This window comes from Phyllostomus hastatus, unplaced genomic scaffold, assembly GCF_019186645.2.
Source record: "Phyllostomus hastatus isolate PE091 unplaced genomic scaffold, TTU_PhHast_1.1 phas_contig_524, whole genome shotgun sequence".
NCBI lineage: Eukaryota > Metazoa > Chordata > Mammalia > Chiroptera > Phyllostomidae > Phyllostomus > Phyllostomus hastatus.
Window position 1 is genome coordinate 9,288,148 of NW_025333900.1, and position 27,388 is coordinate 9,315,535.

At 36.8% G+C, this 27,388-nt stretch overlaps 1 protein-coding gene across 3 annotated transcripts in view; it reads left to right on the forward strand.

Annotated features, from left to right (window-relative positions):
* The window catches only part of CDKAL1 (CDK5 regulatory subunit associated protein 1 like 1), a 651,862-nt gene that overhangs the window by 391,063 nt on the left and 233,411 nt on the right, over nt 1-27,388 (forward strand). For all 3 annotated transcript variants that reach the window (XM_045847145.1, XM_045847147.1, XM_045847146.1), the window contains one exon: nt 8,785-8,951. In XM_045847145.1, the coding sequence (XP_045703101.1) occupies nt 8,785-8,951 (167 nt within the window). The remainder of the gene's footprint in view (nt 1-8,784; nt 8,952-27,388) is intronic.

Here is a 27,388-nt window from a genome sequence, read left to right on the forward strand (position 1 = left end):
ATGCTGGTCCTCGCAGTATTTCCTTTTAATTAAAATTCTGTGTTGCTAATATAATCCGAGTCCATAATTTGTAATGTATGTTGCACATTGCTCCCCAGAAGCAGACATGTTGGTACATGTGATTTTGATGATCATAGCTTTGTCAAGTAATATACATGTATATGTTATTCTGTTGTAGTAGATATTAAAATCACCTTTTAGTATACCAAAGCAAGTGTTTGTAGTGCTTTGTTTGTAGGAATTTTTAAATTTAGGATATAGCTTAGGTATGTATCAGAATTTTCTAGTCTGATTATTTTAATTTTTGTCAACTACCAGTTTTATAAAACTTCCAAACTTTGAATTATTTTATCATTATAGTTACTTGGTGTGTAGGTAGTAGACTCTTGATGGTGAGACTACTTTTTTCTCTAATGAAGGAAAAATGACTTTTTCTTTTCCTGCCTCATAAGGGGTTTCTATTTTACTCATTTGTCCTTCCTTTGGAAGTTGCAGCAGTGGTTCAGCCTCTTTGAAGACTCTCTGAGCTTGTAGCAAATGCTGTCTTTTGAGTATCAACTTAAATAATGCTAAGTGAGAAGTTGGGGCTCAAGAGTAGTACTTAAGTTCTGTTGGGTGGAAGGAAGGAAGAAGGAAAGTGAGAAGATTTAAAAGGCCAGCACCATTTCCTTTTCCTATAGGTGCTACCAACTAGAAAGCATAAATGTGTTAATGGTCTCGGGTTTCTTATACTTGTTCCTATTTAAATTTGTTAGTTTTGTTTCACTCATTTCAGTTAATTATAATAAATTCCACCTCCAAAAAAAAAAGGTGAAACATTTTTTTAGAAAAACTAGACAATTTCATGTTATTTTTTTCTGTTTCTTCTTATATACCAAATCTAGTGACTTGAGAATTCTAAAACTTACTGAATATTCATGACCTTAAGCATGAGAGTATCTTCAAACATGGAGTTATTGAGAACAAGTATAATATACATATTGTATATGCATTGCATATGGCAGTGAATAGGTTACTGACCATGTGATCTTTGCTCTCTTAGCTCTTCCCTTTCAGTGTGAGGCTCATGCAACAACTTACATCACCACTGGCTCCCATCTTAGAACTCTTTTTCACCGCACACACCTCACTCACCTCCCCAACCACACTGACCTCTTTGTGGTTCCTTGGGAATTGTCATACATAGTCATGCTGAGTCTTTGTACTTATATTCCCTCTGCTTCCAGTGCTCTTCCTTCAGATAACTGATCTACATGCCTTACTACCTTGGTTTATTCAGATTTCATACATTGTGAGTCTTCCTCAATTATTCTTTGTCAAAAACAGCAATGTCCTTTCCCAGCTACTTCATCATTCATTCCTTTCATCCTGCTTTAAAAACTTCTGTTAGCCGTTGTTTTACTTGATAATATATTATTTATCTCTTATTTTATTGTCTCTCTCACTTAAATAAATTTCATGAAATCAGAGGTCTTGTCTCTAAGACATAGAACAGTGCCTGGCACATAGTAATACTCAACAAATCCTTGCTAGAAGAATGAATGAATGATGTTTTATTTGTATTAGAACAACTATACTATGTACCTGATGTATCTTCCAACTGAACATAGTATAATATAAAGTAGAAAACTATATTTGCTGTTTAAATATTTGAAATATTAATTCATAAGTTTTATGTTCAAAGTCAAATTTCCCTAATTTGAACTATAGAATTTCTGGTCATATTTGGCTGTAGGTTGTTTAGTGTGTGTGTGTGTGTGTGTGTGTGTGTGTGTGTGTGTGTGTTTAGAAAGACCTTGAGGACCATAAAATGTTAGTCATTAAAATATTCTGTTCTTTAATATTTAATTTCTGTTTGTTCTCTATTCTTTAATTGAGTTCAGTGGCCTAAATCATGCAAAGTCATGGGTTCTTTACTTTCCTTTACCTTCTAAACTGCTCTGTAACACTTTATGTTAGTCTTGGAATATGGATAAATTTCCAAAATATAATCACCAGGATCAGACTGATAGAAATCTTCATAGCAGACATCCAGTTATTCTCTTTTCTCCTCTTCCTACTTCCTTTAATATCTGTAATGCTTGGACTGCTGGAAATTGAGTCTGTTGTGAGTTTTTAAAGACAAAATAGCATGTCTTCCCACATCCTGCTGAAACACCAGAGGCCCCATTCAGACATCGTCATCTGTATTTCTCTATGGATATTAAAGTAGCCTGTATGGGGAATAAAACACACGGTGGTATTAATAGAAGAAACTTAATCTGCCTCATTGAGGCTTATTGTAGATTTTGGACACTGGAGTACCAGAGCTTTGCTTCCAGGAAGCCTGTCATCTTTTCGTGGTGTTTGTTTTGTTATTAGCTTTCCTTTATTTCCAAATTTTTATAGAAGTATGGAAGTAATATTCTTTCTGATTGTGAAATTTTAAAAGAAATAATTTAAACAGGTTGTTTTTGTTTAGCAACAACATTATAAATTTATGCCAGCACTTGTTTTTTTCTTTGTATCACTATAATCATAGATGTCAGGATGCTCTGGAAATACTGTCTATTAACTCTTGTTATTAAAGCAATAAAAAAGATAATTTTAAAGTTTAATTGTTTTATGAGTAATTGATCTATCTGGATTTATCTATAGCTGGAAAGTCTTCTAAATAAAAAGATGGTTTGTATGTATGTGCTGTGCTCTCCAGCTGCCACTATGGAATAACAGGGAGCTTGAAGAAACAGTGCTAATCTGTGCAGAAGTTAAGAGAGACCATGTAGCACACCTTGCAACATTCAAGCCGCATATTCATATTTTCCAAAGAAAATTCATTTTGATATTTCCTCATTGCCTAATACAGAGCTCATGTGGACTTCTATGAACACTCTGTGTATGTATGCATGTATATGCATGTGTATGTTTATATATGCATATAGAACCAAAATTTATTAAATACTTCCTATTTGCTACATACCATAATCTTTTCTAGGCATATATGTATTTTTCTAAGGTTTTTGCACCTCTGCCAGGGAGATACTTACATCCAATAAGGGTGGACAAACAAACCAATAATAATAATGCATTCTGATACAGAATTTTGCACACAATACTTGGGAGCACAGGAGAGGAGCATCTAAATTAGTTTCAGTGCTCAAGATGGTTTCCAGGAAGAGGGATTCATTATACAAAGAAGACTGGAAGGCATTTTAGACAGGGAACTGCAGCAAATGCTGAAGCACAGAGGTCTGAGCCCCATTGAATTGCACAAGGAAATACAATTAAGTTAGTCTGGCTGTAGTGAAAGTGTTGTCCAATATTGGTCAAGAGCTGTAGCTGTATTGTGATTATGGGTGAGAATGGTCTTGGTCTTAGAAGATACGTGCTGATCTACTTATAGTTTAAGTGCCATCACATGTGCAACTAATTCTCAGAGAGCTCGGCAAACAAACAAACAAACAAACAAATGGGCTTGTGGGTGTGGAGAGACAGAGCGCTACAATAGTAACAAAATGCAATACAATGAGTCTGAACAAGTCAGGAACAAGTATTCATTGTAGGACTCTTGAAACCCTCCTCTAAATTCAACATTGTTCAAAAAAAAAAAAACAGAAGAAAACTTCAGATCACTAATAACTCTTTTAAGCTTGTAAAAGTAGATGTGATTGATGAATTAGGTAATGAATAATTGTCTTCTAAAGTGGACTATTAATTGGGGTTTTATCAGTGACATACTATCATTATATAAAAGATAGCCTTAATTGATCCTCTTAAGAGGCTAACTTTAATAAAATTTTCATTTAAGTCCTTTTTTATCTAACAGGAAAATGTAAAACCCTTGAGTGTCTAGTGATAGGATTAGAAGGGACCATAGGAGTCATATTGTCTAATTTGCTATTAAATAAGTAAGTTACATAACTGAAAGCTGCCTATATATATTATTACTTAGAAACATTTCCATTGAATTAATTTCCACGACCTTTCAAACAGATGTTTAAACAGAGGTTCACATTTATTTTTGAATTTTCTAAAATCATTTTTAAGAAGAATGAGCCTGTAAAAATGTAGTTAATATGCACTGTTACCCTTAAAAAAGAGCATCAGGAATTAAGAACCAAGTATTTGATGCACATTAAATAAATATAACAATGCATATTGAATTTAAATTCCTTATTGGCCATTGAAGCAGAAGGAGCGTGAAGGCTGGAATGGGTTGGTGGGCTGGTGGAGGACAGAGGGCGGATTGAGAGGAGTAATGGAAAAAGGCAAGGGGAGCGCCATGGAGAGCAGAAGGCAGAAGCAGAGTGAACACATCTTCTGAGGAAGAAAGATTTAGTACATTTTAAAAGATATTTTATTTATTTATTTATTTTTACAGAGAGGGGAAGGGAGGGAGAAAGAGGGAGAGAAGCATTGATGTGAGAGAGAAACATCAATTGGTTGCCTCTTGTACATGCCCTGACTGGGAATAGAACCTACAACCCAGGCATGTGCCTTGACTGGGAATCCATCTGGTGACCTTTCACTTTGTAGGACAAAACCCAGTCAACTGAGTCACACAGGTCAGGGCAAAGATTTAGCATATGTTGAGATGATTTTCTTTATTATGTTTAGTTGATTCAGATTTTCTTGCCATGTAGTGCTCTTTAATTATTGATCCGATCAATCATAGTTTACACTCACAGGGGTGTTCAACCTGCAGCCATTGGGCCCCATCAGCCCAGGATGGCTTTGAATGCGGTCAAACAAATCATAAATTTACTTAAAACATCATGAGATTTTTTTTGTGATTATGTGTTGCAGTGTATTTAATGTATGGCCCAAGACAATTCTTCTTCTTCCATTGTGGCCCAGAGATGCCAAAAGGTTGGACACCCCTGGTACAGCTTTCACATTTTTGTAATCTGTACTTTAAGAGATAACTCATAATGGAATAATTGAAACAACTTATTATGGGGGAAATTGTCACCCTTGATAAAGCAAGATCTGCTAGAGAAATATCACTTCTCTGACCAGATGAAATCAATCTTCATATTTTAATGTATTATAATTAAGCTCATACACAAGAAAATTATAATGAATCATAATCTTTTGGAGTTGAGTTTTTTGCAAAGTTTGATTTTTCAAACAGGATTTTTTGTGAGAATATTTTGTTGAGAAAATTAATTTTCTTTTATTGTTAACCTTGTATGTCTCCCCCTCTTTCCATCCTCTGTCATCTCAAATTACCATGGAGCGAAGATCATCATCCAGTGGTTGTGGTTGCTCTCTGTTCAGGGAAAAAGAGCTTTGTGTTTCAACTGTAGGCTGATCAGTCAAAGAGTCTTCTTTTTTTAACTTGCAAGATGTTTTATTTCTCCCTAGAATTTGCTTTTCTTTTTACTAAAATTAACACAACACAAGGGTAGCTGATTTGATGAACCTAAGGTTCATTAGAAGTCAGATCAACTGAACAATTTAAGAAAAATGAACAAAAGTCAGGTAGATGAACAATTTCAGAAGAAAGTGAAATTTCTCTTTGGTTGCTTAAAGAGGCTAATTTTTGTCTCCCACTTTTCCAGCCACTACTTTCTTTTTTGCATGTATTTATTTTTACAGGCATGGGAGGTTTTACTGGGCATTCACTTCTCTTATCTCAGTTTTTCCTGCTTGCTTCTCTTTTTCATTTCCATGTGTTTGTTTTTCTGATATGTATTAATCAAAGTCCACATTATGTTGCAGACGGGGCCTATCTCACTGGGGTTGACATCATGTCCATGTCCAGCAGCCTAGTTGCCCTTCGTTTTGGTTTTTAAGGCTACATTCTTCAATAACCACCACCCCATCACCACCACCACCACTGTTAGGGATGTGTATGAAGTTCACAGAATGTCTGTCACTGTCCCCTCACCAGCTCCTGGATAATATAGACAATCTTAGATCACAGAAGTTTAATGATAAATCCATATCTGTCATGAGCTGGAATTGCTGTAGGGCACATAGTAGGTAACAGCCTCATAAATGTTTGATGGACAAATAAAGAAATGAATGTGCAAAGGAATATAGCTCATAACTGAAGTCCTTAAGGAATGAAGCTGTTTAGGCAAGCACTTCTGTCCATAAGTATAGCCAATTAAGTGTGCACATAGAGGCATGCATGTGTCCCAATATCCATTAGTGATTACAGACTGCCGCCTTCAGCTTCCCTGGTGAATTCATATGCAAGCTGACCTAACAGGAACTGCTTGCACTATGAGTAATCACAAGACTTTCCAGGGAAAAGGATGTCAGGCATGGGGAGTCCATATTTAGCTTCACCTTTAGTATGAAATGACTCTCTAAATCCTAACTATTTGAGGGATCAGCTCTCATTAGAATTCATGCTTATAACATAACCTTACAAAATCTTAACTTTCTCACATTAAGAGCAAAATCATCTTTGACAAATTTTTGGATTGAATTGGCCAGGCACAATCTCCTGGAGTCCATGGGTTTCACGTTTTGCACACGTTCTCTCATTTCACTGCGTTTTTTGCCAGGTTGCTGTTATATAGAGCACTTTAGCAGCCTTGATCTTGGAGGCATCAAGACCATTATTCCTGTTGTTACTGATTTAGTGTTACAGCTGCTTCCTCTTTATGTGATTTAATTTGAAGTTTCAGCCCACCAGGGGGCTATTGGTCCCCACCTATGCAGCTTTAGAGCTGGCTGCTGTTTCTGCTTGGATGTTATTTCCATTCCTATTCATAGTGATTTTTCCCCTTCTATATTCATCTAGCAACAGCAAGGCACTGTTCCAGGAACTTGCTCTCTCTACATAAGGCGTAACATGGAACCATTTGGATGGAAAAATTATAAATTAAAATTATTCTGTTCATTTTAAAATATTCATATTGTGTTGCTCAAATGCCAGTAACTGGAAAATCATGGATAATGTCCTGTTTTTATAACCTCTTTCAGAGTGTTTTAAAATCTGTTTATGTTGTTACTTAGCCATCTCTTTTCCTGGAGTGGATTTTGTGATAAGATTTAAAAGAAATAAGGTTGCATGAGTCCAGTGTTTGATGGCATATGTAATATTGAAACAAAGATGATGCCACTAATTGCAATCTACTTTTCCAGTTGAAGAATATTTACTCCATGGGCAGAGAATATTTATAAAATTGTATTTATAAACTTACAAGACTATAAAGGGAGCCTTTAAACATGCGAGACTTTGTTTTGAGTATACAATTTTTTATTAAATTATTAAAACTCAGCAAAGTTTTATTAATTTCTGGAACTACATATGTAAATTAAGAAAACCCACATATTCATAACACTACTGCTTTTCAAATACTAAACACATGTGCAACCTTTTAAATGGAGGTTTTTGTTGTTGTTATCTGCTGTTTTCTTTGCCAAGTCACTGATTCTTTAATTCCAGGAAACAAAAATCCTATTTCTACCCTTGTATTTTCTGTGTTGCTTAGGTGTAGGAGAGGACGTGCCTGTCAGAGAAAGACAGGTGGGGGCAGAGAACATATTTTTGTGTGGCTTGCCAACTTTTCTGATAAAGTAAATATATCTCTTATTCTAAAGGAAAGAATAATGATTGGTGTTCTTAACTTCATGTTTATTTCTCCACCTCTGTGGAACACCCTAGGGAGAATGAAGATCTTTTTGCTTCTGTATTCTGTTAGTTTTAAGTTCACATTCACAAAAAAAGCAGTGTGTTTTATTTGTTGTCTTTCTTGGCTAGGAATATTTAAATGTATTTTAGAAAATCTTCTGTTCTGTCAACTGCAGACAATTTAAAATTATAATTTTGAGATTCTTCCCAGAAGCTTATACTTCTGGTTGAGGCTGTAGTCTTCCTTTGTGTGCCTTGTGAGTGCTGAGGTTCTTCAGAAGCAGTAGATCACTTTAGCTCGAACAAATTCCACAGGCCCATTTCGTTGTTTATTGAGACTTGTGAATCATTTGGCCTTTTGAAATAGTCTAATCCTTTAATTGAATATGCATTCAGAAATGTTCGGTGTGCCATGCAACCCTGGGTGGCTTCTGCTAAATCTGTTTTATTCATTTTCAATAATACTAGGTTATCCCAAAGTATTTCCTTTTGATTTTTGGAAGGAAGTTATTGTAGGCTGTAATATTCAAAGTTGGGACTGTTTATAACAATAATAGCAATAAAACATATATACATGTTCCTAAGGTCTGATTAATGGAAAATAGGATGCAAGCTGTCAGTAAACAGGTTTTCCAGCACAAATACACAACAACCAACTTCTCTGAACAAAGCCATATGATGCACTCTATTGTTAATTGACTCAAAAAGACAAATTAGATAGTGACTACAGGAGAAGTGGATACTACATAATTAATAATTTATGAGTTAAACCTTAACCACCCTTGACATTTTTCCTGGGGGTGGTGGCAGACTGATGAGTGAGCTAACTGCTGATAGACCTATGCTGTGGAGTGACTGCTCAGTTCCAGGGCCGTGGTGCTCAATAGGATAGGTATTCTCTGTGATGGGACCGAAGCTTTAGACTTGATCAAAGTGCTTGGAAGAAAACATGGCTGAACTATTTGGCTCTGAATGTTAATCGTTCCTTAGAACACACTGATAATTTACAGCACTGTTGTAACTCTTTGGTGTTCATAAAATGAGCTTAATAACCCAGTGCCTCCATGGGATAAGCTGCTTTTTTCTGCAATTGAATACACAGACTGCCTGCATAATAATGCTGAGAAGACTGCATTGAAAAGAGTGAGCAGCTGTATGATGAAGGAAGCAGCTCTGCAGCAGATTTGTTAATTATCTCCTTTGATTCACAGAGGGTGTTTGTGAGATATGGTTGACCAGTGAAGACACAGGAGCTTATGGCAGAGATATTGGCACTGATCTCCCCGCACTCCTGTGGAAACTGGTTGAAGTGATTCCTGAGGGAGCAATGCTGAGGCTTGGCATGACAAATCCGCCCTATATTTTAGAGCATCTGGAGGTAAGGAAAAGCACCCCATTTCCATGCTGACACAGACACAAACCAACCCAGACAATGTGGCAGCCTCGGCATTATCACATGAGCTTCATTTAAAACCACTTTCAATTTTTTGTGTGGTCCCACGTTACCAAGAGTGAATTGAGAATTTCAGATCCCCTTCTTTGTCAGTCTGCACATCCTGTTTCCCTTCCTCACCATTAAGTACTGTTGCCCAGCTTTTCCAGTACTTGCCATCTTGTGACAGTTCTTTGTGTTTTGTTTTATTTTGTTATTTTTGCAGCCTTCTGGTCTTCCAGTGCATACATTTGCCTCAGTTCCTCCATTTAGAACCCTTGTCTAGCTCAGGACTACTAACACATTGCATTCATTTTGCATCCAACAGCGAACATCACATTACCTGTTTTGTGACTCTTAGCCCTGTGGGTGGGGTACTGTGCTGTAAGGTTGAGGATGTTATAAATTCCATCCCTCTGCCAGGGGATAGTTAGGGGTGAGCTGAGTCAGAGAGACATGGGGTTCGGTATTCTTCCATTTGCTTCTCTTGTAATCAGTGTGAAAAGAGGAGTCGTAATAATGTGAGATCCCTGGTTTCATTTTTATACCTTCCGTGGATCAGGAGGCTTCCCTTCAAGTAGCTTACCATTAAACTAGGAAGGTGGACTGTGCATACAGCTGACTGTGGCACCTGATGACACATGAGCAGGGAATATGGACAGGGACCGGTCGTGTACATGAGAAAGCATATATATGCTAGGATCCATGACTCTAGTATGTAGAATAAAATAATTATATTAGGCTTACAGTTATGGATAAGAAATTTAATAAGTGCTATTGGAAAGTCATAGGCATACTATAAGAACAAGTCACTTATATTTTTAATCAGTTGTGTTATTTGCAGTTAGTTTGTGCAGAAAAATAACACTCCAAAAATTTAAAAGCAAGTGTAGTTGCTGAAATTTAATGCATAAATGCAGATGAATATTCAAAGATTTAAAAGACTGTTTCTGTTGATTTGATTTGAGGCCTATACTTGTTAAGCTTGTTGCTGAAAAGCCTCCCTAATATCAACAGTGTATTTTAGAAATTCTGGAAACAGAGTTGATAGCCATCTGATTGTTAATTATAAATATGTCATGAAGAAATTTAGCAATTTCACTTTTGTTATTTACATATTCCTAGCCAGATTTTTTAGTAAAAGTATACAATTTAAATGGGGACTTTAGTACTTTGGACAGTGTGGGGCAGTTTTGATTTGCTATTTAAGTCGCAGGCATGTCAGTTTTTACTTAACTCTGATTCAACACTTGAAAAAGCAAGTGATTATCTGTAAAAAGCAAATATGCTGAGACTCCCGCAGTCTTGACGTGTTCGCAGTAGATACGAGACATACATCATGAAAACCAGGACACATGCTAGATATGGGGTGAGTAGAAGGGGAAATAAGCCCTGCCAATATCTAATCAATGAACAGTTTTGTCAAGGATCCAAGGAATCGTAGTGGGTAGTCAGAGAAGCTCAGGTAATGAGTGAAAACAAGAGGAAAGAATTGTTTATTGACTCTGAGATGCCTAACCAAATAGCTCTTGCAATAAATACAGCACTTAAACTAAAATTGGAAGATTGCAGAAATTAATACCATATTTATAGAAAATCCTAGTGCTCAGCACCTGAAGTAGTGCTAGTCATTGACCTCTGAATAGATGCTCTAGGAGAGTGTCTAAAAAATCAACACAAGATGATAAATACAGCTTTACATTTTACCTGGAAAACACCAGATGTTTAATTTATAGATTGTGGTTAGAATGATCAGATCTGATTGCCACAATAGTTCCTTTTTAAAATTCTTCTTGTTTTCATTTTCCTCCTATGTTGTCATTTTTCTGGGTAAAGAACCTAGTCATATTCATCTCTGGTTCTACCCCACCCAAGAATGGCTCAATCGAGGAGTGAATAAAAGAATGAATAAAAAAAGAGCCTTCTTCATAAAATAAATTGTAGCAACCACTCTGTAGTCTTTGAAGTATTAACATACTGTCCAAAACAGGCAGTAGAAGATGACAAAGTAAATGAGTTTCTAAGGGGAGAGTTTGTCCCAAAGAAAGCTACTCTTTCCTGTGTACCTTATAAGCAGGAAGTACATTTTTATGTACTTTTAAGCAGTTCTGTTGTGCCACATGAAGGGAGAAAGAAATCCAAAGGAAACAGATGAAAATGAAACAAGTGAAGGCATGCAAGAATTAAAGACCCACACCATTCAAAAGTAAGAGCTTTTAAGATCTGCTTTTGTCACTTTGACAAAACCTTCACACCTTGGCAGTTCTTCGTGTCCTCCATGAGGGGAAGAGCCCAGAGCTTGCAGCTTCCACAAGCACATGCTTATGTAACAGGACAGGTCACTGATCTCCAGAGGCTCCACTGGCTTCCCAGGGTGGAAAGGACATCAGGAAAGGGAGCCCTAACCTGGCAAGCCTCGGCTTGTACCCACCCATACATTATATTTCCCCATTTCCCTCTTGCTAGGCTTAGACCACTCTAAAGAAATTGCTTGGCTTATCTAAAGAGTGCTGAAGAGTGTTCACCAATAAGAAAAAAAGAAAACTGGAGAAAAGATGAAAACAAAACAAAAACCACCAGTGAATGGTAGGCGGGGATTATTTTAAACTGCGTGGATAGAAGGAACCCACTCTTGAAATAACTACTGTGATGCTTTAATGCCCTTACAGTGAGGGTTTCTTGACAATTACATTGGTAGCACCCATCTTTCTTGTGTTTCTGAAAGATGCTTCACGCTGCAGGCTTCAATTATAGAGCACTTCTGTCGGCTGCTTCCCTCCTTCACCTGTTCACTTCCCGTTCACCTCCCTCTCGAGATCTTTTAAAAACCCTTTTACCAGCTTAAAACTTTCTATTTTTTTTATTGAACAGTTTAAAGGGGTAATCATTTAAAGGAAAGCACCAAAGTTTCTATCATTATTTAAAAGTGTGGTGTGGAAAAATAGATCTGCTGCTGGCACTTTATTAAATTTTATAGGAACAAAAGATGCATGTTATAGTTAACACAGGATGCACTTTTAAGGTTTTATCAAGAGCTAGTATTATGTGTGGCATGCTATGTAGCAGATATTGAATAAATCTGCAGTGAATAAATGGAAGAGAGGGAGAATTCTTAATCCCTGACAGGCAGGCAGACAAGTAGTCAAGTGTCTACAACATCTACAAAACCTATTTTTAGCATTTCGCTGTTTTAAACAACATGGGATTCGTTTTAAATGACTGTGAAGCTGACAAGAGATAGCTCACGTGTATATGAAAAACACTCTGGAACTGAAGAAACATGATAATGATCTTATGTAATACTAAATTTGGGTGTAAAGTAGAAACAATAGGTTAAACGATAGATTAAAATATATTACCTCATCTAAAGTCTGTGATGCCTCTCCATTACCCCTAGGCCAAAGATGAGCTTTTTGGCTTGGCGCTACAGGGTTCTTAGATGCTGCTTCCATTACATCCCGCTCTCTCCTCCCTTTAGTACACTGATGATGCCTCCTGTCTAGACTGTAATTTTTTTTTTTTGGCCATTTTAAACTCCTGAAAGTTTTCCTTTTTCTTATTCCATATTTACCATGTGTTAACAGTTGGTAATAATGTGTTACTCAGATATACTAATAATTGCTACTATGTGTATTGACTAGTATAATGTCCATAGAGTTTGCCTTCCTATTGATATCACTAAGGTAGTAATCTTGCCATATTCTTCTTTAATGAACTCTGACCTTATAGAAAGTAGGTGGCTTATGAATATGACTCTTGAAACTACATTGTTTGGTTTGCCCTCCTAGTTGTAGGTAGCCCATAGCCAATATATTAATTGGGACTGAACATAATACATGTGCACCTAACAAGGTGATGAAGCCAGGGACAGTGATACAATGGCTACTGCTAACTGGTCACCAGACATCACTGGTAACTTCTTTCAAGACAATAATAATAATAATAATCAGTACAATGTATTCAGTGCTTATTATTTTCAAGAGACCATGCTGATTGCTTTACATACAATATCTCCTTCCCTTCTTGTAATAAGCTTGCTGCAAATACATTATTATCCTCATTTTGTTGACTGAGAAGCCAAGTCTTAGAAAGCTTAATAATTGGCCAAATTACATTACTAGGAAGCAGCTGAACTGGTTTCCAACCTTGTTTGACTGAAATATTTTCTATTCTACCGCACCTTCTGCAAAGACTTCCAGATGCTTCCCAGGTTCTTTCCATCTTTTTCAGTCTCTCCAAGATTTCTCTACTGAGCTCATCATGGTGAGCCATGATTACTCATTTACATGTAATTCAACAAAACTGTTATCCTCTTGAGAGAGAGTCTGTCTTGTTCATCTTTGCATTTCACTGCCTGTGATGATGTGCACTTACTAAATGTGCATTGAATGATGTGATAGCTCCAAGTTTAGATTAGATGTTCCTCCACTGCATACCTTTATATTTTGAACTATCTTCCTGTCTGTGCTGAGCATCTAGTTTGGGGGGAATTAGTGGATGGTTATCATACGTGTTTCTCAATTATGAGTCATGCTTCTGTGACTAAGGGGTGCATTTTATTTATTTGCTCTGCTGAAATATCAGTGATAGATAGATAGTATGTGTAGGACTACCTAGAGCAATTGAGCTCATTGTATGATGGTCAGATATGTAGATTATCTGGGCCCTTAGCTTCTTTATTATTCTGCTTCGTAGTTTTCACTGCTTTTTATAATCTCCATTAGAGAAGTTATCAGTAAATGGTCAGCACCAGGCAGCTTGTCTTGTTTGTAGTTTTATGGGTTGGCTAGTAGGGAAAAGATTATAAAGCTGTTGACCAGTAAGGGATATGGGAAGTATCTCTGGATTTCTTTTTATCTAAGCTATTTTGGTTCTCCCTATGTTATGAATAACTAAAAATAACTGTTATCTCGCTTCCAGTTTCCTGTGTATCTTAAAATTATATCAGAACTTTTTTGTGTCGTGTATAGCTTGGTCCACAGAGAGCAAGTTGATCTGGAGTGCAAGTACTTGGTATTAAGGACTTATATTTCAAATTATGAATAAAGCAAATTATTATTTTTAAATTTATATTACTCTATAAAATATGGCTGAAAAATATTGACACTAATATTCACATTGATATACTCCATTTTATTTAGCTTGAATTAAAGGGTATAGTTTTCTATAAGATTTATATTTAGTATATTCATGTTATATATTATGTATTATATAATGTTAATCATAAATAGTGACATTTTAAATGTTCCATCTGTTTTTGGTTGAACAATCTTGTAATCACTACATACAACAAATTGGTTTCTCACTAGCCTTGGTTTTTGTATGTTTACTTCTAGTTAATTGACCTTATAGTCTAACCCAAGTATATATATATTTAGCAAAATTAGTTTGTCTGGCCAAAGACAATAGATGTCTGTGAAGGACTTTTGTCACATGGTAATTTATGAATATTAATAGTATGTTTGGCTTGGTAGACTTAAAAATTGCCTCACAGTTTTAAAATAAGGACAGATTCAGTCCCTGGTGTGTGCTTGTGTTTCATCAGAGCAATACAGAATTTTCAAACTAAAGTCAGCAATTCACATGGGGTCTTTAATTTTTTTTCCTTAAGGATTGTACTTTTCAGAATAATAGAAAAATATGCGAATAGATTTTATGTTGTTGTATATAAAACATTTCCCCCCTTTGATGCATAGAAGGACATTGTAGATGATTTATTTTGAGCAAGGAAATGGAAAGGAAAAATTCTTTATTTCTGCCGTCCACCTATAGCTCTTGGGACATGTCAGCATGTGTGGTTTGATCTGACAGTTCGCAGCCAGTTTCTTGCTGATTATAATTCTTAGGACTTTACTTCATTCTTAACCTGGCATTTGTGAATAGATTTCAAGAGGTTGGCGAAACCTCCAAACTGGACACCAAAGTTTGTGCCTATTTGAAAATCTAGGGGGAGAAAACCTTCATGAAATATTGAAAGGATTCGTGTCCATAATAAAAAGTTTATCAGGCTTTATTGGGAGCCTAATTCTGAGATCTGGGAACAGCCCCTCTGGAAGTGAAGATAAGGATGGAAACAATGCCTGCCTTATTTGTGGAATGACTTGACTATTTCTGATAAAAAAAAATAAATTAACATGCTGCTCTTCATAAGCATGGTTGGATTGCAGGCTGCAGCCCACATTCCAGCTCTGCAGTCTGTTTCTGCGATCCTCACTTTTTCACGCTTCAGCCCCTAACTCCAGCTTTGGCCAAGAAGCCTAAGCTTTTCTTGAGCTCAGCAGCCCCGGTAGCTTATTGCTTCTTATTACTGAGCCTCAGTTTGTAATATTCAGTCAGGGTGATTAAACCTCATGATTTCATGCAGACCAGAGGACCCAGAAAAGAAATGAATTCATAAATAGATAGGTTCCATGTCAACAGATTACTCTTTGTTGCTACCCTCACAGACACAGTCTCAGTTTCACTAGGAACTGTGTTTTCTTTTTTGTCCCAGGTATATTCACAGGGCAAATGAACTATTTGGTGGGTGAATGTTTCTCATGTTGGACATATTGGGTATGTCTCTTCCTGAGGAGCACAATGGAAAATGCCTCATGAAGAAATTTTATTTATATGACCATCAATAATTTATACAGAGACCTACCCTGTGGGCCTCACTGCTGCTCTCAGTTCTTCAGTTCTAATTTCTTTTCCTTATGCTTTTTTTTTTCAGTTGTAATTTCTGAATTACTAAATAGCATGCATGGGAGTCTAGACCCGGTATAAGAATATAAATGGTCAAATCATTTTTGGTTATCATAAAATACTTTAGTCCACTTTGTGGTAAAAGCTACCTGAATTTCTCAATCACTAGTCATTTTTTTCTTTTGCCATTGATGTAAGTTATTGAATATTGCTCATGAAATCCAGTGACATGTGGATATTCATTCCCAAAAGAGATGATCATTTTTTCTGAGAGGGAAAGAACATGGGGATAAAACATGTGTCAAGATGATGAGTGAAAGAGACTCTGCAAATGCTTTATAAAGAAACTGATGTCACAGCCAGATATCTGGAACCACAACTTTCTCTCTCTTTTCGTGTGTGTGTGTAGTTGTATATTATATATTTTATATACATAAAATATATATCTTAAAGCAGCATACACACATGCATACACATTTGTGTAATTCTAATGTAATTCTGGAATTCTTGAAAAGCCTGGGTATTTACATATTTCAATTGTAGCATACAAATATTCCTGTTTCATCTTTTAGTATTCTAGTGTACATTTCTACTTATAAAGAAGGGCATTAGATGTGTATATGGTTTAATTTGCATTTTAAAAGGCATTTCACATTGCCATTCCCCTGCATCCTTAATTTTTTTTCACAGGAGTAGCTGAGAAGGTTTCCATGTCACCTGCCAAAATTGGTATAGTTCAAATTCCACAATACACCAGTTGTGGGCTTTATCTTCCTCATTAATTTAGGAAGTCAGTTCTGCTCCAGCCATTGAAAAGCTGCCTTTGACTTTCTTTCATAAGCCCAGAAGACAGCTAACACATAAAGCAATCAACATAGTTTCTTTTACACTTTCTTTTGATTCTAAGATCTTTTCTGTATTGATTTCTTTGCTCTGTTAGCCTATGAAAGGTTACCTTAGGCACTTGCTAATTCAGCACTCAGTAAAATGAAATTCTCATATTTTATATAGGTGGGTCAGGTGGGTAATGGAATTTTCATGTGATTCATGGTGAAGAACAGAAAGGTTGATAATGAAGTTAATGGTTTATAGAATAGTTGAGGAGCATTCTGAATATTTTTCAGAAAGTACAGTACAGTTTCTTTGTTTACTTCTTCTAATTTCCAGCCTACTGAATTGTTTGCTGTTTTCAGGTCCTACTTGCATCTGTCCTTTTCCCCACATCTTCCTTTGTCTACCACAAAAATAGTCCACTTGAAAATGTTAAGCTTTCAGAACTAAAGTTCAAAATTCTTTAATGTCATTTAATAGGAAATAATGATTGTATCCTAAATTGGAGAGGTAAATGTTTTTACATTAATATTGTTAAGAACTCCTTTATTTATTTTCATGTGTTGTAGCAGAACGCTTCAATAGAATATAATAGGCACAAATGGATTGTGTGTACTGACTTATTTTTGGCGTCAGAGGACACTACATGTGGTCCAGAGAAAATTAAACTGTTTAGGATAATGTTGAAATTCTCCAGTTATTCATTATTTAAGATGCAAAACTATTCTCTCTTTTTTCTTTTTTAATATATTTTATTGATTATGCTATTACAGTTGTCTCATTTTTCCCCCTTCACTCCCCTCCACCCTGTACACCCTCTCCCACCCATATCCTCCCTTTACTCATGTCCATGTGTCATAAGTTCTTTAGCTTCTACATTTCCCATACTATTCTTACCCTCCCCCTGTCTATTTTCAACCTACATTCTATGCTACTTATTCTCTGTACCTTTTCCCCCTCTCTCCTCCTCCCACTCCCCTGTTGCTAACCCTCCATGTGATCTCCATTTCTGTGGTTCTGTTCCTGCTCTAATTGTTTGCTTAGTTTCTTTTGGTTTTGCTTTAGGTGTGGCTGTTAATAATTGTGAGTTTGCTGTCCTTTTACTATACATGTTTTTTCTTTATCTTCTTTTCTTAGATAAGTCCCTTTAACATTTCATAAAATAAGGGCTTGGTGATGATGAACTCCTTTAACTTGACCTTATCTGAGAAGCACTTTATCTGCCCTTCCATTCTAAATGAAAGCTTTGCTGGATAGAGTAATCTGGGATGTAGGTCCTTGTCTTTCATGACTTGGAATATTTCTTTCCAGCCCCTTCTTGCATGTAAGGTCTCTTGAGAAATCAGCTGACAGTCTAATGGGAACTCCTTTGTAGGTGACTGTCCCCTTATCTCTTGCTGCTTCTAGGATTCTCTCCTTCATTTTTACCTTGGCTAATGTAATTATGATGTGCCTTGGTGTGTTTCTTCTTGGGTCCAACTTCTTTGGGGCTCTCTGAGCTTCCTGGATTACTTGGAAGTCTATTTCCTTTGCCAGAATGGGGAATTTCTCCTTTATTATTTGTTCAAATACGTGCTCAATCTGTAGCTTTTCCTCTTCCCCTTCTGGTACCCCTATAATTTGGATGTTGGAACATTTCAAGATGTCCTGGAGGTTCCTAAGCTTCTCCTCGTTTTTTTGAATTCTTATTTTTTCATGCTTTCCTGCTTGGTTGTTTCTTGCTTCTTTCTGGTCCACTATATTGTTTTGAGTCCCAGTTTCCTTCCCTTCACTATTGGTTCTCTGTGCATCTTCCTTCATCTCTTTTATCGTAACCTGCATTTTTCATCTAATTTGCGCCCAAAGTCAACCAATTCCGTGAGCTTCCTGATCACCAGTGTTTTGAACTGTGCATCTGATAGATTGGCTATTTCTTGGTCGCTCAAAAGGATGAGTCCTGGGGGACTGATCTGTTCTTCTGTTGGAGACATGTCTCTCTCTCTCTCTCCTTTCGGTCTGGTCACTCTTGTTCTGGTGAGAGGCGGAGCCTTAGGTGTTCACTGGGGCTGGGCACCCCAGTCACTAGATTGTGACGTTGTATGTGGGGGCGGGAGCAGGAGGGAACAATGGCGGTAGTTCCGATCTCCTGGGATCTCAGTCCCTTCTCTGGGATCCTGGGTTGTGCACTCTGCCCTGGTCCACAATTGCCGCCTTGCTGGGTCCTCCAGCCACTGCTTGCGTACTCAGGGTCCACCGCTTCAATCTTGCGCGTCCCAGAAGGCTTACGCGCTCCCAGTGCCTTATGCATTCAGTTCTCCCCGATCTCCGCGCACGGCAACCCGAGCCCGCTCCTCCTCAATGCCCCTCTTACCAGTCTGGATGAAGGGGTCTACTTCAACTTCTTGGCTGTCCGACTTTCACTCAGATAAATTCTCTATCAGTTCTGGGTGTTATTCTGCCTCTAAATTGTTGTTGTTCTAATCTTGGTTTAGCGTGGAGGCACTGTGCGTCCACCTATGCCTCCATCTTGCCGGAAGTCCTTGCTATTGAAAACAACGTTCTGACTTCCGCACAACACTGACTGGCGACTAACTTTGTTCCCAGATGCCGTCTCGATGTACTTGGACTTGTTGTAGAGTAGCTCTCCCAACTCCATACCCACCAAGTCCTTTCACCAGCTCCGGCCTGCTCCTGTCAAACACTGCCAGCGCATCTGTCAGTCCCGGACACTGGCCTATTCTCTCTCTTTTTATAGCATGTTTTTTGTATAGTTTTAAAAATCACTGAAAATTTTGCTATATGTAAAGCATTGTTTGATTAGAGAAAATGTAAGTCTGCCTCTAATATATAGTGACAATGAATTAACTTTTAGAAAGTATATCTGAAAGGTAAGTTTTATATCAGTTGTTATTATACAATGTCATATGGAATATCAGCCTACAAGTTGATCAGTTGAAATTTCAGACATTAATCTTCTAATGGACTTGTCACTGTATTTTCAGACTTCATTTTTCCCACCTCAGCAGTTCCTAGTTATGTTTGTTTTTTAATCCTCAATTGCTGCTTATATATTAGATTTCTGAGGTTGCTAAAACAAAGTACTACAAACCGAGTGGCTTAAAATAACAGGAATTTATCCTTTCACAGTTTTGGAGGTCAGAGGTCCCAAATCATACCATTGGTAGATTAGTTCCTCTCTTGAGGCTATAGGGGAGAATCTTCAGTTTTTCTCTTCTAGCTTCTGATAGTTGTTGGCAATCTTTGGCATTCTTTGGCTGGTAGATGCATCACTGAAATCTCTTTCAGTTTTCACATGGTTTTCTTGTCTGTCTCTGTACAAACTTCCTCTTCTTCTTAGGGCATGAATCATTGAGTTAGGACTCACCCTAATTCAGTATGACCTCATTTAGACTTTATTACATCTGCAAAAACCCTATTTCCAAAAAAGATATTTTTGGGAAATATCAGAAATACTACAGGTTTGGATTTAGACCACCCCAATAAAGTGGGTATCACATTAAAGCAGGAAACTTTTTTATTTATTTATTTTTTTGTTGGTGGAGGGTCTTGCCTTAAATTTGTGAAAAAGAAAGAAAGAAATAAAAGAGAAAGAAAGAACGAGAGAGAGAAGAAAGAAACAAAAGAAAAGAAAGAAAATTTCCGAGGTGTAAAAAAGCAGAGACCAATAAAACAAAGTATGACTATATATTATCCTACTGCCTTGTGGACTGTCTGATTTCTGATATAAAATCAATTGTTGATCTTATTGAGGATACACAATGAGCTGCTACTCTCCTGATGCTATCAGGAATCTTTCTTTGTCTTCGAGTAGTTTATGGGATGTCTAGATATAGATCTCTTTGAGTTTATTTTACATAGAGTCTATAGAGCTTCTAAGATGTGTGTTGATTAATGTTTTTCTTCAAATTTGTGAGCTTCGGCTATTATTTTTTAAATATCATTTCTCCCTTTTCTTTCCTCTCCTTCTGGAATCCACATTATGTATACAGTGGAATGCTTTATGGTATCCCACAGATTTCTGAGATACTGTTAATTTTTATTCATTCTTTTTTCCTTTCGTTCTTCAGACCAAGTAACCTCAATTGGCCTGCCTTCAAGTTTGCTGATTCTTTCCTCTGCCTGCCTAAATCTCCTGCTGAGCCCAACTAGTGAATTTTTACATTTTAATTCTTGTACTTTTCATACCAGATTTACTATCTGGTTATTTTATAATTTCTATCTCATTTTTGATGTTCTATTTGGTGAGACATCGTTTTCGTGCTTTAGTTCTTTAAAGATGATTTTCTTTACTTTTCTTGAACGTATTTAAAACGATGACTTCAAGTTGTTGTCTAGTAAGTTCAATATCTGGGCTTTTGCCAGGACAGTTTCTGTTGACAACGTTTTCCTTGTTGTTGTTGAACACAATTGAATGTACATTTAAATATAATGTGGCAGCTCTGGAAATCAGGTACTTCTCCCTCTTCAGGGTTCTGTTGTTGTTGTTTAATAAGTGACTTTTCTTAATTGTGGAAAATCTGTATTCTTTGTTACGAGTGGCCAGTGAAGTCTGTACCCAATTAGTTTAGTGGTCAGCTAATGATTGGACAGAGATTTCCTTAAAGGTCTGAAACAAGTAAGTTTCTCAGTCTTTTCCCTACATGTATATTGGAACATGCCTTCAAATGCTCAGTTAGGGTGCTTACAACTCTATACTTACCTTCATTTCTGCTTGTGCAAAACCTTAGGTTTAGCCAGAGGTGAGAGCTGACAGCCTTCTTAGGTCTTTACTGAGCATGTGCACAACCTGGGCATATACACCGTCACAGGTATGCATATGACCTTCTAGAAATATTTCTATGATTTTCAAAGCCCCCTTTGTACATCACATTCCTTAGGTTTTCTTTTTAAGTTTTTGGTTTGCTTATTGTTTGCCCTTTTATTCATAGCCTGAGGCAGCCATTCTGTTAAATAATTACAGCTTATTATGTTTGACAAATGCCCCTGGGGAAAAAAGGCTGTTCTCACTGGGTGCCAGGTCAAGTTAAATAAACAAACCCAGTGTGCGAAGTCTTCCATGGAACCAGCAGACAGGTCAAATAATGCCTGTTTTCTGGGAGTGGGCCCTGAAGGAACTCCAGCCCTCTTCTGCTCCTTCCAGGGCTTCCAGACAGCTGATCTTCACCATAGTTGGAGTTTGTCGGTTTTCAAGGCTACCCCAGAACCAGGGAGTGAGAGGCGAGAAAAGGGCAGTTGTAAAATGGCATATAGCTCATTGTTATTGGATTCCAACATTTAAAAAAAAATAATTGCTCCCCAGATTGCTGCAGGAGTTTAGTTAATATTTATAGAGTTCTAAAAAAGTTGATTCAGACCATTTTTGCCACTGACCTTATTGCTTTCATGGAAGAGATTTTCAGAGGTCTTTATTCTGCCATTCTTCCTGATGTTAGGAAATAGTGTTTATGCCTTGAAATGAATGGACTACCTCTGTATCTGTCAGGCCATTAGTGTGTGAGGCTGAGTCAGTTGTCTTGCTGAATTGTTGTGTTCCATCTGCCCTCATAAAGCTTTTGAGGAGGAGCACATGTCATTAGTAGATTGTGGACAGCAAAAGATCACTATTAATTGAGTCAGTGTCCGGTAGCAAACATCAACCTCACAGAGAACACAGATAGTTACAGAATGAAATGCATGCTTCATTAGATCCTCATAGCTTCGAGCACCGCATAGAAGGTGATGTGGCTTGTATATAGGTCTGGCCTATGACAATTAGTTCCTTTCCTCTTTTATTAAATTGATTTTTATTAAAAACTGTATTAAATATTATTTTGTTACTTCTATTCTGGTAGGTAATTTAACTTCCATAATCACTATTTTTTATGTTGTCAAAGCTGCTTTTGGTTTCAATTCATAAAAATACTTTGTTTTCTTGGTAGATAATAACTTCTTTATGATGCCATGTTCCATCATCTGTATATAGTCTTCCAGAAAGCTTTGTACATCAACAGATTAGGCATTTGTTACTCAGGAAGTAGATGTTTGCTGTTGCTGCTGCTTTTCTAAACTAAAAAGATATTGAACTTGTAATTAATAGTTGCAAACTTTAAAATTTTCAATAAACCAATGGAAAATATTGATTACTCAAGAATATTTAATTCCTGAAAGTATAGAGTCATTTCAAAATCTGCAGTACATTGTTTTACTGTCATGGAAATAAATACAGATTTTAAAGTGCTTCAGCTTTATCACTAACATTTTTGTAAAAAATGTCTTTATGGTGTTTTTATTTGTTGTCCTTCTAACTGAATGAGTCATGAGAGTATTGACGTGTTTACAGAAGCAGAAGAACTGAGTCGGACTGACTTTTGTCGTTAAACGGGCAGATTTGTGGAGTCATGATCACTCTGTCCGCATCTGAGTTTTTCAGAAAAGGGAACTCCATTTTGAAGGGATTGAGCAGAACAAGATTGATTTTTAAATTTTCCATTTGAGCTCTACTTCTGGGCCTTCTGAAATCTTTTCAAACTCATTTTATTTGATGTGAATCAAGATTTGATGTAGAACCTACAAGAAAAAATAGTATTTCAAAAAATTGTTGTGCTACTCTATTACCTGGTATTTGGTGTGAAACACTTGCATTGACAGCTGCATTGACAGCTGTATGCCCCTGTGTCAGAGCGTCCTGGGGCAGAAAGGCTTTCTCTCTCTGCAGTACGCATGGGGAAATCACTGGCTTGACTTGCATCCTCTGTCCAACACTTGAGAAAGAAACATTTGTTTTGGATATCATGGCTCTCTGCACTGAAAGTGCCTTTCATATTGCAAATAATAAAGTATAAAAATGAAATTTACAGCAAACAATATTGCAGAGATCTCCCTGTTGTTCAAGGAATAATTGTTCTGCAATCATTCTTCTTGTTCACTACCCATGGCCCTGGAGAGTACTTGATCAATTTGGTGGCTGACTCCATGGGGCCACAACACATCCTCCAGCATTCACCCTCAATCACCCCAGGCTTGGTGCACTCGCCACCCTCTTAGCCTTTGTGAGTCTCCCAGACACAGCTACTCTTCTTTTGTAGACTCGCAGTTTTATCAGTGGAAGCCTGTCAGTTTCTCACATCCCTCCTTTTCCAAGTCCTTACTATTTCTACAAAGAAATTTTCAAAAGAAAGGATAAATAATGACCAACTTCTCTTCCTCTTTACCATAAGCGTAGCCCACCTTCACCTTTGTTCATTTCCTCACTTCCAGGTACATTGATTACATGGGTTACTGGTGAGTTAACACATGGACCTCAGTGTGGCATACGGGGGTGGACCCCCCAAAAAAAACAGAATTATCTTCTGGAGGGTGGGCCCCTTGTAGTACAGGCTTCCCCTGATGTATGAGTGTTCTAGGAGCCCATCTGTATCAGTGTACCAGCTGGTGGTGTTGTGAGAGGCTGCATTTGGCTTTGGTGAATTTTTTTTTTAAGACTGTTTCAACACGTTTGCCCATTTCATCATGTATGATTTATAAGTGCACTTAACCACACCATGCTGAATGTTCAGCAGTTTTTGACCACAAATGGCATGGCCCCTGTGCCCTACCTATTCTATTTACGCAATCTCACTCCGAGAGACACTTTTTTGTTTCCCCAAATGAAAAAAAGTCTTCAGAGAGAAACATTTTGCTGGTGTGGAAGAGGTGAAACAAACAAACAAACAAAAAAAAAGCAGAAACACAAAGACATCAAAATTGATGCATTCAAACACTGTTTTGAGCAGTGGAAAAAATGTCTTGATAGCTGTATTGCATCAAATGGAGAATACTTCGAAGTAGACTAAAGTTTAAACATGTAAGGATAAATACACAATTTCTTATAAATAAATTCAGGGGTTATTTTTGAGTCCCACCTTGTATCTTATGGGCCTCTTTTCTCTTAAGAAAGCATTCTAGATTTTAGAACTCAGAGAGCCATGGAGACAGAACTGAGTATTGCTGATTGTCAGAGCCATTCTTTGACCACCCTAGTTGTGCTGCTGATTTGTGTGGGACACTGGACAAATTGTCGCATTTCTTTGGGTTTTGATGTTTTCAGATTTAACTGGAACAGAATAGCAGTTGCCTTGTACCTTTATAAGCATCATTGATACTATTAATTTAAGATTTTGTTTTAGCCTAGCATAGAGTAACATTGGTAGAACAATGAATTAATATTTGTAGAATGCTTAGAATAATACCTGACACCTAGAAGGTGCTCAGTAGTTATTAGCTATTAATAGTTATTATTTAAGAATTTTGTAATTTTACTTAAACACAGTGCATCAAATCTGAAAGTACAGAATTTGTATTTTATTTTCCTGTGTGAAGATATTTTTTAGATTGGAAGTTTCCGACTTTTAAGTATTTTCTCATCAGAGCAAACTGAGGTCTCCAGTCCTCCAAGGGGAGGAGAAGACGACCTGGTGAGGGAGCGCAGCCACTCTCTGGTGGAGATGAGGCTTCCCGAGGGCGGTGGGAGGCGGAGTGGCCACAGGGCCTCTCTCTGTGGACAGATGGGGAAGTAGGGCAGTGTTCCCGGGCCTCTGCTGGAGTGCTGCCCTCGTGCGTTTTGCCCAGCAGAATGTCTGTGAGATTCATCCATGTTATGTGTATTGGGACCGTTTCTATTCCATTGTTTTGAAATAGTCCATCATGTGAATATAAGACAGGTTGTATGTAATTTCCAAATGTCAATGGTTATGAATAAAAGCTTATGTGAACATTATTGTATGTGTCCTTTGGTGGGCAGAGGCAGTCCTTTGTCTGGGGTACACACCAAGGAGTGGAATTGCTGGGTCATAGGGTAGGCATATGTTTGGCTTTAATAAAATTGCCTTGTATGACAGTTACACTATTCTCTTCAATAGACTTTTGAATGTGAAGTGCTAAAGACCCATCAACACATGACCCAGTATAATATTCCCCCCAAAGAGGAAAGTGTCTGGGATTGGTTTTGAGTCTATTCTTTCCAAAGGGTAGTTAATGTAATGCCTATTCAAAAGAATGAAAAGCCCAAATATAGCAGATTTATTTATGTTAGATACATTTATATGATTGCAGATTGAATAATTGAGTGACATAATTGGTTAGAAAGCATTCTGATATAATTTAGTTAAATCTATAAGAAAAAAATTTTATTATAAAACCTTACCATAAAATACAATAAGATGGCACTGTTCTGAAAATCTGATGACCTTGGTTCTAACCCTGATTCTAACTCTATGTAACTGTGTGACCTTATGTAAGCCATGTAACCCTTTTAAATCTTTGTCTTTGTCCAGAACCTAGTAGTGATGGGAGGAGAGTTTGATCTGTATTTCTCTTAGGCTCTTCCCAATTTTTTTCTTGTGTGATATTTTAATAAGTCACTTAAAGTTATTGAGTATATCTTATTAATACATTAACATTTATTGCATGTCAGTAATTAGTAAATTAATTTCTACTAAAGGAAAATAAGGAGTTACAAACTCAAAGACATGAAATGAGTTTAAATTTTAGACTACTATACTATATAGAGTTTACTAAACCAAAAATGTATGCTCTAAAAAAATAAAATACTAAAAACTTCACTGGCAACTACTTTAGTTTTGTAATATATCACAGATGTGCTTACTCTGCTACATCGTAATCAGAATCCTAAAGGACATTCCACATGTAATGTTGCAAAGGTTCAACTTTGGACTGGGTTTTGTAAAGTCAGCTTGAAACAAATCTGCGGGTCTGTGGCTCTTCCAGTCCTACACTGATTCAGAATTTCACATGTGGCTATTGTTTTTCTTACAGTTATTAGTAGGTGCCACAGTGTAGGAAAAAGGGCAATCAGCTGTTTCTGTTATGATTAAAGGTAGAATTTTCTTTCACAGCCTTACCCTTTCAAAATTTGATTCCTTTATTACATCCAGATGGGACTAAAGGAGGCTTTCTATTGTATTTTTTTCTTACTGGAGAATATGTAATTTTATCTGGTTATGCAAAATACTTTGTGAAAGTATAAACAGGAAGCAGATGTTAGTTAATAATTTTATTACTGAGTGATGAAATGTAAATTCTTTTTGAAGTAGACAGTGGGAATTTCCCTGTCATGTTACACATTTTAACAGTCATTAAAAAAGTAAAATAAATGTAATCATTTTATTCTTGGTTATCTCAGAGACAAATATAGTAAATATTCTAAATGTTTAAACATTCTATTTGTTTAGAAAATCTATTTGGGGCAGGAAACTTAAGATAGGTTCAGGGACTAGACCAGCATAGTATTTTAGCCATATCCTTCACTCTGCAGCTGATTTGCTGTGTTACTGACCACCTAGCATTCATTTATCTTAAAGGTTTTAACTTTAAGCTACTATAATTTAGTAATACTCATAATTAGTCTTTCATATTTACAAATGATGACAAATTATTTTGGTTAACTTTTTATTAAAATTTTTCTTGTATAAAAAGTTAAGATGTTCATCAGTGATGAATGGGTAAGGAAGATGTAGAATATGTAGTTAATGGGATATTATTTAGCCATAGAAAAGAAGGAAATCCTGCCATTTGTGACATGCTCGGTGGACCTAAATAGCATCATGCCAGATGAGTTAAATCAGACAGAAAAAGACAAATACTACGTGACCTCATTTATATGTGGAATTACACACACACACACACACAGAACTTATAGATACAGAGAACAGATTTGGTGGTTGCCAGAGGCGGGGTTTTGGGGGTGAGTAAAAGGGCAAAGGTGGGTAAAGATACAAACTTCCCGTTATCAAATGAGTAAGTCCTGAGGATCTCATGTATGGCATGGGGAGCATAGTTAACAATACTGTATTATATGTTAGAAAGTTGCTAAGAGAGTAGATCCTAAAATA